Raw genomic sequence first — 13522 nt, 5'->3', positions numbered from 1 at the left:
GTTCGCAGGGGAGTGCTGGGGAAGAGTTGGGGGGTCAGTGTGGATCGCGTGGGGAGAATCGGAAGACGCGCTCTCCGAATCGGTCGAACTCGCGGCGTTATATACCGCCAGCTCGCTGACGAGCCAGGGGGCATGATCGTCCACGCGGAGGGGCTTCTGTTCCCGCATCGTGCGCGATAGAAGGAAACGTCCGGAACGGACCCGCGCGCTCGAGTAGAGGGTCGCTACGGGGACGTAGCGAAAGCTAAGGGGGGAGGTCTGTAGTATAATGACCGGCGCGAGCGCGCGGAGGTCATCGGACGGCCGTATACGGTATACACGTGGGCGGCTGTGCCCACGTGTAGCGAGCGCGCGCGCATGCCGAGCGGTCGTAATCTGGCGTACGTGTACGTTAGCACACGTGTCGTCCGTGCGGTAGTCTGTAAGCAACACGCGTGTACAGTGGTGCACACGTGTAGTAGCAGCGGCCGTGCGGTAGTAGCAATTATGGCGCTAGTTTTTTAATTGTGTACAGTACCCGGCACGCACTAGGCGGCAGGTACTGTACTACTGTACTGGGACAGGTGTCCGAGGCGTCCCCCTGCGGGGTTAAGACCTGGCACCCGTCCCCACCAGTAAACGGGGGCAAGCTCGCCCCCGTCCCTTTCGCGCCTATATACGTCCGTTTCGGTTGTCTATCGCGCGCGCTGGCTTCTAACCCGTTACCGGTCGCTCCCGTTCACGCACCACGGGGCGACTGCGCGTAACCGGCCAGTGAGCCACTCCCTTTTCGCGAGCTCGTCCGCTCGGTTCTATTAGCGCGTCGCGTCCACGCTGCGTGCTCCCTCGCTCAAGCCTCCGCCTCTCACCCAACCCAGGGCGGAGAGGTTTTATCCCACACTTCCGTCCCTCTAATACAACTAAATTACAACCATGTGACGCCTGAATTATAGCGTCGATGAAAGTACAGTATAGGAAGTATTAGATGGATCGGGCGTTGAATTTAGCGGAAGCAGAAACCGTATCCGACATTTACAAAGTTGATATCCTAAGTGCCATGCTCTCATTCAAGCGAATTTGGAGAGCAATGGATGCGGGCATTATCGCCAATTGCTGGCGACACACTGGGCTTATCGGCCCAATTGCGGAAATCAACGAAAGCGACTTACAGGATGAGGTAACGGGGGTTCAGAACGCTGTTGCGCAGCTGGTTCCACCTTCTGTTCGAATGGACATTAAAGATCTGCTCAACCCTATCTGTGAGGATGACTGCATTGCGGGATTGTATGACGAGCAACTTGTCGACCAGATTATAAACCAGTCAATTGTAGAAGATTCAGAGGACATCGAGATTGATGTTGGTGAAGTGACGCCTCTTCCATCAATCAAGGAGCAAATACAGGCCGTCGCCATTTGCAAGCGTTTATGCGACGTGTATAACGTCAGTGACGCGATTCGAAGCTCTGTCTCCGCTCTACAAGGGGAGGTGAGACGCCAAAGACAATGTGCTGCGAAACAGTCAACGTTGGATGCGTGGATCAATAAATGAACCTGCGAGGGGCACACGTGTCGTTACACGTGTTCAGGCGAGCTCTCGAAAATTGGGACGTCGTGATAATTGGGACAGAAATCAGTCCACCGTACAGTCCCAATTATCGCGATTGCACTGTACTTTGAGAACGGTATTCTTGGAAGCCATTTGGTCTTCACATTCGTTTCTACCGCTTTGCCGTGGTACAGTACTGCACAACACACAATTCTTTAAACGGGGGTTGGGAAGTGTTGTTTATGCGTGCCTCGATGGGTGTATTCATTGCAGTTTCGCGCACTGTACATGGCAGAGTTATGAGTTCTGTGTTCCGTAGGGAGTGCCCGGCTCTTGGTACTGTCATTCGCAGATTTTTTCAGAAGACTAATCATGGAATTCAATTCACAGGCATGAGGGAAACAGTATTCCACGAGCAGATGACCCACCGTGTTTGTTTTCTGAGCCGATACGTTTAAGCAATGTGTGTATGCTGTACAGTACCCTTGGGTACAGTACTAAAAGACAAAGCTACAGTACTGTGCTTTGCATGATTTTTGAGGTCACAATCTTTGCATCCTTAAATGGCTCCACCAAAACATTTCCAAAAAATAATGAACCCCATGATTGGATAAACGATGCCTCATACTGAGAATATGGCCAAATCGGGAAAGTATGGGGGCCACTGCTAAGCAGAAAAAAGCTTTTGGTGTTTGAGCTTCCAAGACACCCACATCCGGTATCTTTCGACAGCTGGCCAGTGCAGTCCCTTTCACTCGGTTTCCGGGTCTTCAACAACGAGCACTCTTTACCTCACCGACTTTCACAAACCAAGCGTTGTTGCCTTCATAGAGCCGCTGCCGGCAAAAGTACTGTACTGCTTCGCATCCTCCCCCATTGTCCCGCATGAATTGACAACTTCTTGCTTCAAACGCAAACCCTGTATGCCATCCCCAGCCGAAGCAAACGGCCAGCCAGGCGCATCGGAACATCTGCAGTGCGATAGTCACATCGCTTCAGTATCCACTGCGCTGCAATCTACAAATGACCTCGAGACGCAGACCAACAATGATATTCCGGCTTTGACATCTGAAGATGAAGTGCGAGGCGAGGACGTTCATTCTGGCGGCACTACTGCCGAGGTCTCTCCGGAGGATACCATCGAAGAAAGCCCAGGAGTAGCATTTCAGGGATCTGGAGCTGCTGCAAGCGATGCGAATCACAGAGATGTCGAGGGCGCAACAGTTGACACAGCATCATGCTCCATGCCAAAGCTGGACAGTGCTTCCGCCGACAAATCATCCCAAGAGAATCTCTCACCAAAACGAGCCGACCATGACAATCATGTTTCCATGTCCAAAAATCTTGGTCTCCCAGCTCGTCTCTCCCTTGCGTTGTCGTCTTCGAGATATTCAGGCTCGCCGTATTCCGTCAACGAATGTCAACTTCCGGCCCCAGGATTACGCATACAAGGGATGTCCGCTCCAATTTCCTTTCCCCTTACACCATCACAAGCGGAGGAGATCTCAGGTTTGGCGATACCTTGCTCCCAAAATATTGGGGCGAAGTCGGCAAACAGTTCCCAGGCAGCGGATTCTTTTCAACTGGAGCCGGAAAAGCTTACCTTTGAAAACCCAGAATGGATTGTCGAGTTGAAAGGGTTTTTTGATCAGATATGCAACGATCTCGGAGTGCTTCGGAAGGATGTACAGTTCGACCTCAGTACATTGCTGCTGCACAGGCCTGGTGGTCAATTCAAGCTAGAGGCCGGCCCGAAAACTAGTGAAGACGTTTTTGCAGTTTGTTCATTGCAACTGCCATCACAGTTCAAAGGAGGGAAACTCAGATTCTCTCACAATGACCGCGAGGAAGCTTTCACCATGGGTTCAAGCGATGGTAGCAATTCCTTCAAGTGTTACTATAGCGCATTCTACGTCGATGTAGACCATAAAGTCTTTCCGATTGAGGAGGGAAATCGTATGACACTTGTCTACAATCTTTCATGGGTCGGAGCTGGGACTGTGCCCTCGGCAAAAGCGGAAGCGCTTGCAGAGGTCAGACAAGCTCTTAGAGAACACACAGAGGACAGTCCTGCAGGAGACTGGTATATCTCTTTTATGTTGGAGCACGAGTATGGTGCGGCACTGCTCGCAGAACAGGGGACCAGGGCACTTCAAGGGAAAGACTTGCAAAAGGTCGGGGCTTTAGCAGAGGCTGCCGAATCTTTGGGAATTGGAGAGTTGGACTTTGTCATCTGCCACTTACGGAAAGCCATTGGTGGCCGTATGTATAGGCCCTCGCTTGAATGTATAAGTCCAGTAGGAGTTTGGATGTCCACACATCGCCTCATACCATCCGAAAATGAGGGTGTTACAGACACAACATTTTCAGGATCTCTAGATTGGGTCAACTGGGAATTCGTGAGCTTTTCAGATCCGATACAAAAGCGTCTAAGTTTGCCCTTTAATTTGAAGTCCACATCTCGTGCCATGGCAGTTGTGGTGTGGGCTTCCTCTATGAGGACTGAAGCCTTATTTAGAGGACGTTCCTACGATGTATCAGCCTTCCTTGAGTCCGGTGGGCCAGAAGAAGCAAGCCTGGGCCGTGTGGAGCGTATACTGAAATGCCTCCGACGAGGATATGAGTGGGAAGAGGCTTGGTCACGAACGAAAGCAGTGTTGGCGTTCTGCTATGCACGAGGCTTTCATGAACAGGCTTCACAAGCAATCAGATTCGCAACGCAGCTCAAGTCCCTCAAAGGTATGGAAACAGTTCTGTTTCGGTACATTTCGAGATATGGGTGGAACGCAGTCGGCGAAGCAGTTACATATCATATATGCCATTCCAGTGAAGATATAGGCGTTCACAAGATACAGCCTTTGTGGACCGCATTTCAGCTGCTGCCTTGGATGCCTGTTGAATCAGCTTTAGATGCGTTAGCATCCTACTTGAACATTATCGAGCTTCATCAACAAACTTATTCTGAGACATGTCCAGAGGAATGTGCCTCTGATAGTTGTGATTTGAGTCGATCTGACAGCCAGAAGGTATGGGCTACATTGCTGAGTATTGTAGCTCATCTGGAGAAGGAATGCAATGATCGTGGTGGGGCAACTAAGGCTGCTCTTGAAAGCATTGTCACCCGTATTACATCTCTTTTCAACGAAATGAAAGATGTGAGCACAGAAGCGATGAGCCGGGTACTATCCCAACGAGTAGTTACGGCCCCTTCCAAAATACTCGACCAATTTCATTCAGTCATTCAGAGGAGAAATATCGCGCTTCGGAGGGCTCGTTTTGAGTCGGACTCACGGCATGTTATTTCGAACAGAACAGCAGGTAGCTACTATGATCAGGGAGGAGTTCGGCTCCGAGACATTCGTGAATTAGTGTGCGATTACCGCACGCAACAACAGATAACTGAGGGCTGGTCGCATTTCTTATGCTTATGTGCTGAGGCTTTGTCTGGAGATGACGTGCCTCCGTCGCTCAATGAAGTCTTCGACGATTTACTAAATAGTCTTGAGTCTCTGTCCAGAAAGGAAATTGACGGGCTAACGACTGCAGCTGCCAACTTAGGAACCAATGAAGCAGAGGAGCGCATATTTTCTGTTGTGGAAAAGAAGGCCTTGCTCGCTCGAGAAAAAGTTTACGAAAGAGAGACGGAAGGTTCTGAGACATCTGAAGCGTCAACAGCACAGAGCGATCCCGGATGAATTTGTAAAGGTGCCGAGTTACTTTTGGACGACGACCGCAAGCAGGAATTACTGGGACCGACCCGCAGGAGTGGAAGAGAGTTGGTGCTTCACCGGGAGAGAAACGTACATCAGGGCCATTGCGGAGCCATTATCATACAGCACAGAGCGGCCCTAGGAAAACATTGTCCTTATACAAAAGAAAGTGAAAATAGCTCTGGCAAGAGAGCCCGCAGAAAGGGAATATGTAGCACACTGCTCGATCGTCGCATGTGCAAATTGGTGGCATTTACGTTACAAATAGATGAACTAGGAAAGGTCTCATCATACAGGGGCAACTTTTTGTCGCGAGATTCCGATTTCTTGCCATCCAAACTCTACTTCAATTTCCTAGACGCAGGACACCGTAAAGTCTTATAAGTATACAAGAATAATGCACAAACAGAGAGCATTGTTAGAGCACTCCTTGCGAGGTACTCAACTGCCCTGAAACTGTATATATACACATCGTTCAGTCACGCTTGCGAAAGCTTTGCAACTTAAGATGCACGCCGCTTTGCTACTGCCGTTTGACTACAGTTTGTGCTCGCGGCAGTAAATATGGATCATTGCAGCCCGTGTGTGGCTTGACCATTGCTCCCTCCCGTGGAAAGAGGGGGTTTCGATTCAGATAAAGCAGTCAAACCGCCCCAGCATCAGTTGCTTTAGCGTTGTAACATCGCGACGGAATGAAGAGTATTCAGTAGCCGACGGCTGCTCTCTTGACTGGTTTCATTTCCATCGCCAGCTGGCGGGTGCGTGCCCATTTGGTCCAGGCTAGGAGCTTGTCTAGGCCTCTGTATACCAGGGAAATCACTTAATTGCTCCCCTTGCGACAAGAGTACGGGGCAAATTGTTACCTTCGGCTTCCCAATTGAGTTTTGATCCATCTCTACTTCAATTCCCAACAAGCCCATGATATCTCGGAGTTTACTGAGAGCACTGTGGTCCCAACACACGTCTGGAACCGCTGCTTCTGGTAACAGGCTCGCCCTTTGCAATACGTCGCCTATCGCAAAAACAGATCTTTCTTTTGATACTTTAAAGCCATGCGACTCTCGCACAATTGATGATTGGACCCCTTGGTCTGAGGGCTCTCTGTCAGTAGAGGCCTTTACTGTCGATGCACAGCCATGCAAGTCGCCCCCTAGTCTACTGTTATGGTTTGTGCATTTCTCCTGGCGCGTACTAGAAATTGGAGCGATTGCTGGTGTTTGTCGTTGGGATATTGCCAGCTGATTGTCAGGTGTTGTCTCTTGTCCCACCTCACCTACTCCTGTAGCACCAGGGGCTCTTGGATGATTGCCCCCTACTGCGTATTGTGCTTCTCTCTCGGTAGCATTTGCAATCGATGGTTGCTGGGTAGCGGAGATGCTCTCATTTCGTACCTTCGCTGAGATTGAAAGCGACAATGGATCCTGCACGTGGGGAACAGCGCCGTGGCCTTTTGAAGAGTCAACAGGGCCGCTCTGTTGAGCGGCTATGATGGAGGAAGGCTGCAGAACAGAGCAAACATTCTTCTCCTTCTCGACAAGCCTATCCGGGCCATTTGTTTTTCTTCCTTGCGGCGAACTTATGTCATCTTTCTCCTGAATCTCGCATTCGGGCATGAAAGAATCTATATCAATCATTTCCTTCTCGTGTAATCGCTTCGATGGGGACATTGTTCCTATAAACATTTCTAATAGGTCGTCCGAGCTCTCGATCCCCGCGTCCGCAGATACTTCCAGAGGTTGGGACGGAATGGAAACGTCTCGAACGGATCGATCATGTGCGCACTGCATCTTAGAAAGAGCATTTGAAGTTCGGACTTTCTTCGATGGAGAACTGCTCCTCGAATTCGGGTCCTGTACACTTGAACATTCTTTCCTCTGTAATGTGATCTCTTCCTGCCCATGTGACTTAGCCCCTTCAAGCAAGCGACGCGAGATTCCTTTGAACCGAAGTCTTCGCTCATTATGAACCAAAGAGTGCTTCTGCGAAGCACGACTGACAGTCTTGCATGGACCAAGCCGACGACATCGGTTTAGATCCCGTCTTGGAACGCAACGTGCCTCTTCGATCACCAGGGATGACGCCAAAAGCCTGGTAAGCCGCTTCGGGTCATTGTACCCGTCCAGGAGCTCGCTGGGTGCTTTTCTGCTAACCTGTGCTGGTCGATCCAGAGCATTTTTTGCGTTTTCGAGAAGCCATGGTGCTCCTTCGTTCGCCTTTGCAGTACTTGAAGAGCTACTTTCCTTAGTCTTGGAGACTGGGATGGAATCGTCAGTCCCTTCACTAGGTTTACGGCTCCTTGATGTGCTTTTTCGTCCACGTGCGGTTGCCACCTTGATGGGACGCGGGAAAACGTTCTCATGGGATTGCGCATTGTCCTCTGAGTCCTTGCTGGACAACCTTTCCCCTCCCTTGTCAACTGATTGAGCGGCAAGCTCTTCCAAAGAAGACGTAGACGATTTCCGTTTTCGATTAATTGCTTCCAGGTCACCACTAGACTCACCGTTTGACGACCGATTGATTCCTTTCAGGTCATCACTAGACTCATTGTTCGACAGCCTTCCCTCCTTTGCTTTACCGGGTGGACCTGCTGTCCCGCTCTGCTCCTTATGCGCCACCCATGACAATTGTTGTTCTTCACCTGCCTGCGAGTTTAGATGAGAAGATGGAACCCGCCTGTTCAAATTTATCCCCCCTTGGACGCGAATCGGGTCTGCCGCCATCTCCCCGCTCCGGCGCTCTTCTCCTGATGGCACCACGATCACCTCGGGAGAACCCAGCCTGGAGGACGATGATAATGAAGGAGAAACCTGACTCGCATTCATCACTCCTTCCGTTGTAGGTGGAGATGCCCGTGATCTTCGGAGGCGCGGTCGTTTACTGGAGCGCATTTCGGGCTGTAGCTGCACAATGGGGCTTTGCAAGGGTTTTGTGTCTGCCGGGGATTCGCCGACTTCAAATTCTGTATCAGCCTTGTTCTTTCTCCGTGTTGTCGACGAAATCTTTGCTCTCGACGCCTGCTTGTAGCCATCCTTGCGCTCAGGTTGGAGGGCTTGCAGACTCTTTCCATGAACAGGCGTCGGAGATAAACATTTCTTTTGTCCATCCAGGTCGCCGCTTGCTGAGAAAGGCTTCGACAGGTTTCGAACAGCGACCTCCTTACGTTTTCGCGCGTCTGGTTTTCGCGGCGTCTGCTTTGAAGAAAGGTTCGGTTTGCGCTTCCCAACCGACATCTTTCTTTTCTGAAGAGTCGGCGCTAGTTCCGCGATCTGCGCCGGTTTGTAGAGAAGCTCCGGCGGGCTGAACGTATCCACATCTGCACTGGCATTCAGCACGGGTTGGGCATGTGCCCCTTCCGGTACTGCCACTGCCGTAGAGATCGGTGGCGGCCGAGTAGCGGGGTGCGAGGCAACTCTGTTAGACAGTGGCCGTCTCCCCGGATGCAGTGGGGGAAGAGGGCGAACAGGGCGCGGCGTGGGCGGGGAGAAAGGCGTGGGCGAATGCCTTCTGGCGGCGTCAGCGACGGTATCAGGGAGTTGAAGGGGCGATCGCTGGTCCCACGACTGCCTATTTCTCATGGAGAGGACCGGTGATACTGCGGGCGGTAATCTCCGCCGTCGGGAAGAGAGACCTTGGGGTGTGTCAGGTTTTCGTGGTGGTTGAGACATAGTTCCGGTTGCTTTGCGAATGGTGGGAGGGTCGTCGATATCAGACTTGTGAACAAATGCGTAGCCGTCGCCGCTGTCAATTACTTCCTCGTCATCGTGGTCAACCCGACCACGCTTGTGTTTAGTAGATTTTTGTTCCTCGACAGGTATGGCATGCCCTGTCCTGTTGATTCTCCTCTCCTTTAAATGGGCAACGACAACTCCCTCAAGGGTGCATATCTCTTTCACCCGTGGAAATCCGTCGAAGTACTGGAAATCCTTCCCTTCTAAGTACTCGGCGCGAATGTCATAGTACATGCGTCTCCATTTTTGCATGGCGGCGTCCACAAAGTCGGGCGAGAGTTTCTTCTGTCGCGGACGCAAGGCAGCATTAGCGGCGACGGAAACCCGAGTGGCGAACACGGGGCCCGTAAACGGGGCTGAGGAAGCATTATCGGGGGCAGCTGCGACTGCTTGTTCACGAAGGGCGAATGGGGGATGCTTGAGGACCTCCTGTTTCCAGGCGTCCAGGATGAGGGTTGCGTGAAGTGGCTGGAATGCAATACGCGATTCGTTGGCTTTTTTAGTTTGTGTCATGTGAGAAACTTGTCAGCCAGAGTGAGAGGATGGTAATGGGCGCGGTGACAGCAGGATGGCTTGGGGTTTCCGGCTTGATGGAAGCGGTGGGGGCTGGCACGTTGATAGATAGTCAGCCTTTGTGGTGCCGTTGTGCGGGTTGGAAGAGGATTGATATTTGCGAAGCACTGTTTCGACGGCTTTGTCGTCACGGCAAAGATCGATCGCTTTTGGTGGGACGAGGGCGTTAACTCCAGCGGACGCGGCAAGGAGCACCGCGTCTACACAGGGGATCAACAGATGAAGAGTGGGGATGAGGGCGGGAAAGTTCCCCAAGGATTGTTAATTTGATCTCTGATCCGTTGCCGGGCAGCCTATTGGGCGATGGAAATCCACGTTGGTACAGTATGAAGGATGGTTTTTCACCCGTGCACCTGACATGCTGTGTTGGGACACGCATTGGTCCGGAAACGAAACTGTTTCTTGGTGTAGAATGGAGCGGCTACAGTACCAAGAGTAAATTTACCCTTTACAGTACCTGTACTATTATTTACTGCACGTACCCAAGGGTACTGTACAGTTGTTCAGGCCGGTTGGCTACGGCACTGCTGCAGTACACGTGTATCAGTTAACACATGCCTCAAAACTCTGCTTGGAACAGCACAGCCTCGCCTAAAATTTACGGGGTCGTGGACAAATTCTGTTCCACAATTGGAGTACAGTACCCCCCCCCTTTACCAGACCAGTATCATACTCAGTGCAACTGTCATACTCATGCGACTTCGGGATGAACGTCGACACGTGGACTCTGGACTCTGAAGTCGCATGACATGACATGTGAGTATGACACACGCAACTCGCAGTTCGCAGTTTGCATCCGTGTTGACCGGGTTTTTCCTTGGGTCCCTTGGGTACTCCCTCGTAATTCCCAGTCAACACGGGCATTAGCGCTGTTGCAAATACTGTAATTCAATTTATTGAGAATTGTATTTAAATCACGGTGCATATCGCGTATGATGAAGAGAAAGACTATTTTCAAACGGAGAAGAATGCGGCCAAGTGCGATATGGCCGAGAAAAAGGGAGAGAAGGAGTAGATTGGTAAAGCATACTACGTGCGGCTCAGCATAGCTCGGACGAAGAGAGCGAGGAAAATGGAGAGGATGGAGGGGAAGAAGCTCGCGTGGGGGGCATTGGAAGTGGAAACGGCGAGATTGAGAGGAGCGGTGGGAGGCGTGGAGTGAAGCGCGCAAAGATTTGGAAACTGTATTTAAATTCTGGACTTGCTGGATTCACGGCTAAGCTGAAGAAACCCGACCTTGCTCGCGTTCAGTTGGACGCTAATGCGCTATCTTTTGACAAGTACAAGTACGATCGAGAACTCGTGAAGCGTGAGAAGGATCGCGAAGAACGCAGAGCGTACTGCTGTCAGCTCCGTAATGTGTGGGGCATTAGCACTGTCAAGGTTCACATCTTATAGTTCAGGGGATCAAAAGCTTTACTCAGATACGAGATGCGGTCAGGCACGATTCTCAGATTCTCAACCGGAATCAAAAGATTGGTCTTCGTCACTACGAAGACTTGCTACTACGTATTCCGAGAAGGCATGTGGCTGAACTGGAGAAGTTTGTTCGTATGGTGGTCAAATCTGTGGACCAGTCCTTGGACATTACCGTCGCGGGCAGCTATCTCAGAGGCAAAAAAGATTGCGGGGACGTTGACATCCTTATTTGCGGTTCGAGTGAGCAACTAAGATTCGAGTTCGTCAAAGTAGTCAAAGGAATGAGAAAGAAGGGCGTGGCGTACTCACTAACGATTTGACTACGGAGGAAGCGAAATGTTTAGGGATTTTCCGCTTCCCAGGACGACCGCATGCAACAGCAGACTTGTTTGCAGTGCCACATGAAGAATCCCCTTTCGCCCTTCTGACCTGCACTGGCAGTGCCCTCTTCAATAGGCATGTTACTTCAAAAGTCGATCCAAATTGTGAACCGATCGACGGGAACTGTTGTCGCCATCCAATCTTGTGTCGACACTAACACTTGCCTCTTGGTGGCTATTTACGAAGGTCGATGAGATCGAAGGCACGCGCTCTCGGACACAGCTTGAACCATACAGGAATCCAAAGGGTTGATAGGTAAAAGTTTTCGAAAACGCGAGTGGTACGTGGATGACTTCAACGATACCATGCGCCAATGACTGCGAAATTGCAACTAATCCATCGGTTTCTTCGTTTGTATCCTGGTAACTCAAAGGAACTTCCAATTCGCGTTCGGAATGAACGCGGAATCTTCTTCCTCATGGACATTCCATATGGGGCTCCTGCTGCTCGCAGCATATGAAGGGAGGGCCTCCTGGGTATCACATACACAGCCAGCTTTTTCGCTTGCAGCGGACAGTGACTGCCTACAAGTTATTCTTTCCCCTTATCTCGTGTCCAACGTCGCAGCGTTGCCACCATCGCGGCCAACAGAAGCGATACTTGCTCCTGCCTGAAGTAAAGGCCCGAATCTAACTGTGAATCAAACTAGGCATAAGTAACGCTGTGCTACTAGTTTCCTTGGAACAGCGGCAGTTTTACGCAGATCTGCGCCAAAATAGAGATCGTTACCGCTTACCCGTCTGGTACAAGAAGCAGGTAGCCATTCACATCATTTGGCTGCGACTCGACCCGGGTCGTACGTGCCTTTGATCGGTAGAAAATCAATGCTAAGGCAAATGATGAGCAACGCGGTTTAGAGAAGTAAGCGTATCCTTTGTATTTACACGGGCTCTGACGTAGCCGTTCTCTCGCGTTCCAGCAAGGCCTTATACCGTGCCCTACACACAAGGAGGAGCAGAACAACCATGATAATGTCACTTACTGGTACCAACAGGGACATCCAAGCAGGCCACAATCTCAGAGCGACAAGGGCTTCTGATAAAAACGTAAGGACATTGAACGTGCCATGAAAGAGTATTGCATGAAAAAGGGCCCACGGCACGCTGACGTCGTCCATGAAGATGTGCCTCTGTGATGCTGTGATCGCGACGTATAACTGGGTTCCGACGTGAACTGGGAAAGCGAGAAGACCTCGGAAGAGAGCAAGAAAAACAAGGCTGCGCAGTTCTGCGCTACTGTTTTGTGAGGCCGCTCTTGCCATTCCCGACACGTATCCAATATTCTTCATTGTGGCGAAACCGAGAGCCGTCATACAAGCAGAAGCCATGATGCCACGACAACCGACTTTCCTTTCGTCCCGACCACACTTGCATTCAAGACCGATGTGCCGGCTAGCAACAAACCATTTCCCAAATTCTTCAAGTGCGCCAGCTGTTACATAGGCGATCAACACTGACACCAAGGAGAGAATAATCGACCAAAGCGGAATCGTTTGTGCAAGCTGTTGAATTAAATGCTGCACGGCTTTAGAGTTTCCTCCTTCGGCAGCCTCAATTATTTTTGGCAAATCCTCCTCTAAATCACCACGAATGGCAAATACGATGGGGATCAAAACGGCAGTCGTGGTTATCAATTCAAGTGGGATAATGAACAAGATAAGCGGGATGGCTCCGATAAGAAATTGTAGGAACAAGAAAGGCCTGCCAACAATTTCGTCTCGGAAGCGAGACAAAATGAACCAACCGACGACGGCTGCGGGGAGAAGAGAGATGAGAACAAAGAGAAATCCAAGGCCATAGTCTGGAGTGGTGAAAACAGCAAAAAAGAGTAGGAGTATAAAGAGAAGCACAAGAAACAGTAGGCAAGGGTTGCGGAAAGAAACAGTACGGCGACGAGTAAAGTAGAAGGGATTTCGGCGCGCGCCAGAATATCCATAGGATGGTGATGATCCGATTGGAATGGAGGAATCATCTGCACCAACGATAGGGGTCCTCCTCGGGACGACCATCTTGCGCGCAGGTGCTCTGTCTTCGGAGAAAAGCAAGAGGAAGAGAGACGGTGTGTATATGTGATAAACGCAGGGTGAAGGAGGATGTGTAGGTCTGTTCTAGCAAGGGGGGAAGGGGGGCGCGTGCGCTCTGGGGGAGTGAGACCTGGCACTGCTCGTGATTTGAAAGGTCAGGTAG

At 50.8% G+C, this 13522-nt stretch overlaps 2 protein-coding genes; one reads left to right on the top strand and one right to left on the bottom strand.

The window, feature by feature from the left end:
• Positions 1-2448: 2448 nt before the first annotated feature.
• Positions 2449-5220, top strand: CHC_T00004556001 (hypothetical protein). The gene has a single exon (XM_005716010.1). It carries the CDS (start codon positions 2449-2451, stop codon positions 5218-5220), a length of 2772 nt encoding a protein of 923 aa, XP_005716067.1.
• A 252-nt stretch (positions 5221-5472) lies between these two features.
• On the bottom strand, positions 5473-8810 carry CHC_T00004555001 (hypothetical protein). XM_005716009.1 is given in 2 exon segments: positions 5473-5903; positions 5904-8810. 1 exon segment carries the CDS (start codon positions 8808-8810, stop codon positions 5904-5906), a length of 2907 nt encoding a protein of 968 aa, XP_005716066.1. The 3' UTR covers positions 5473-5903.
• Between the last annotated feature and the right edge of the window lie 4712 nt (positions 8811-13522).

This window comes from Chondrus crispus, genomic scaffold (genome assembly GCF_000350225.1).
Source record: "Chondrus crispus Stackhouse genomic scaffold, scaffold_236, whole genome shotgun sequence".
NCBI lineage: Eukaryota > Rhodophyta > Florideophyceae > Gigartinales > Gigartinaceae > Chondrus > Chondrus crispus.
The sequence above is the reverse complement of the archived record's forward strand: the minus strand, read 5'-3'. Positions and strand labels throughout refer to the sequence as shown.

Coding starts and splice junctions, on each gene's coding strand:
- CHC_T00004555001 (XM_005716009.1), bottom strand. CDS start 8,810: ATGAGAAATAGGCAGTCGTGGGACCAGCGATCGCCCCTTCAACTCCCT.
- CHC_T00004556001 (XM_005716010.1), top strand. CDS start 2,449: ATGCCATCCCCAGCCGAAGCAAACGGCCAGCCAGGCGCATCGGAACAT.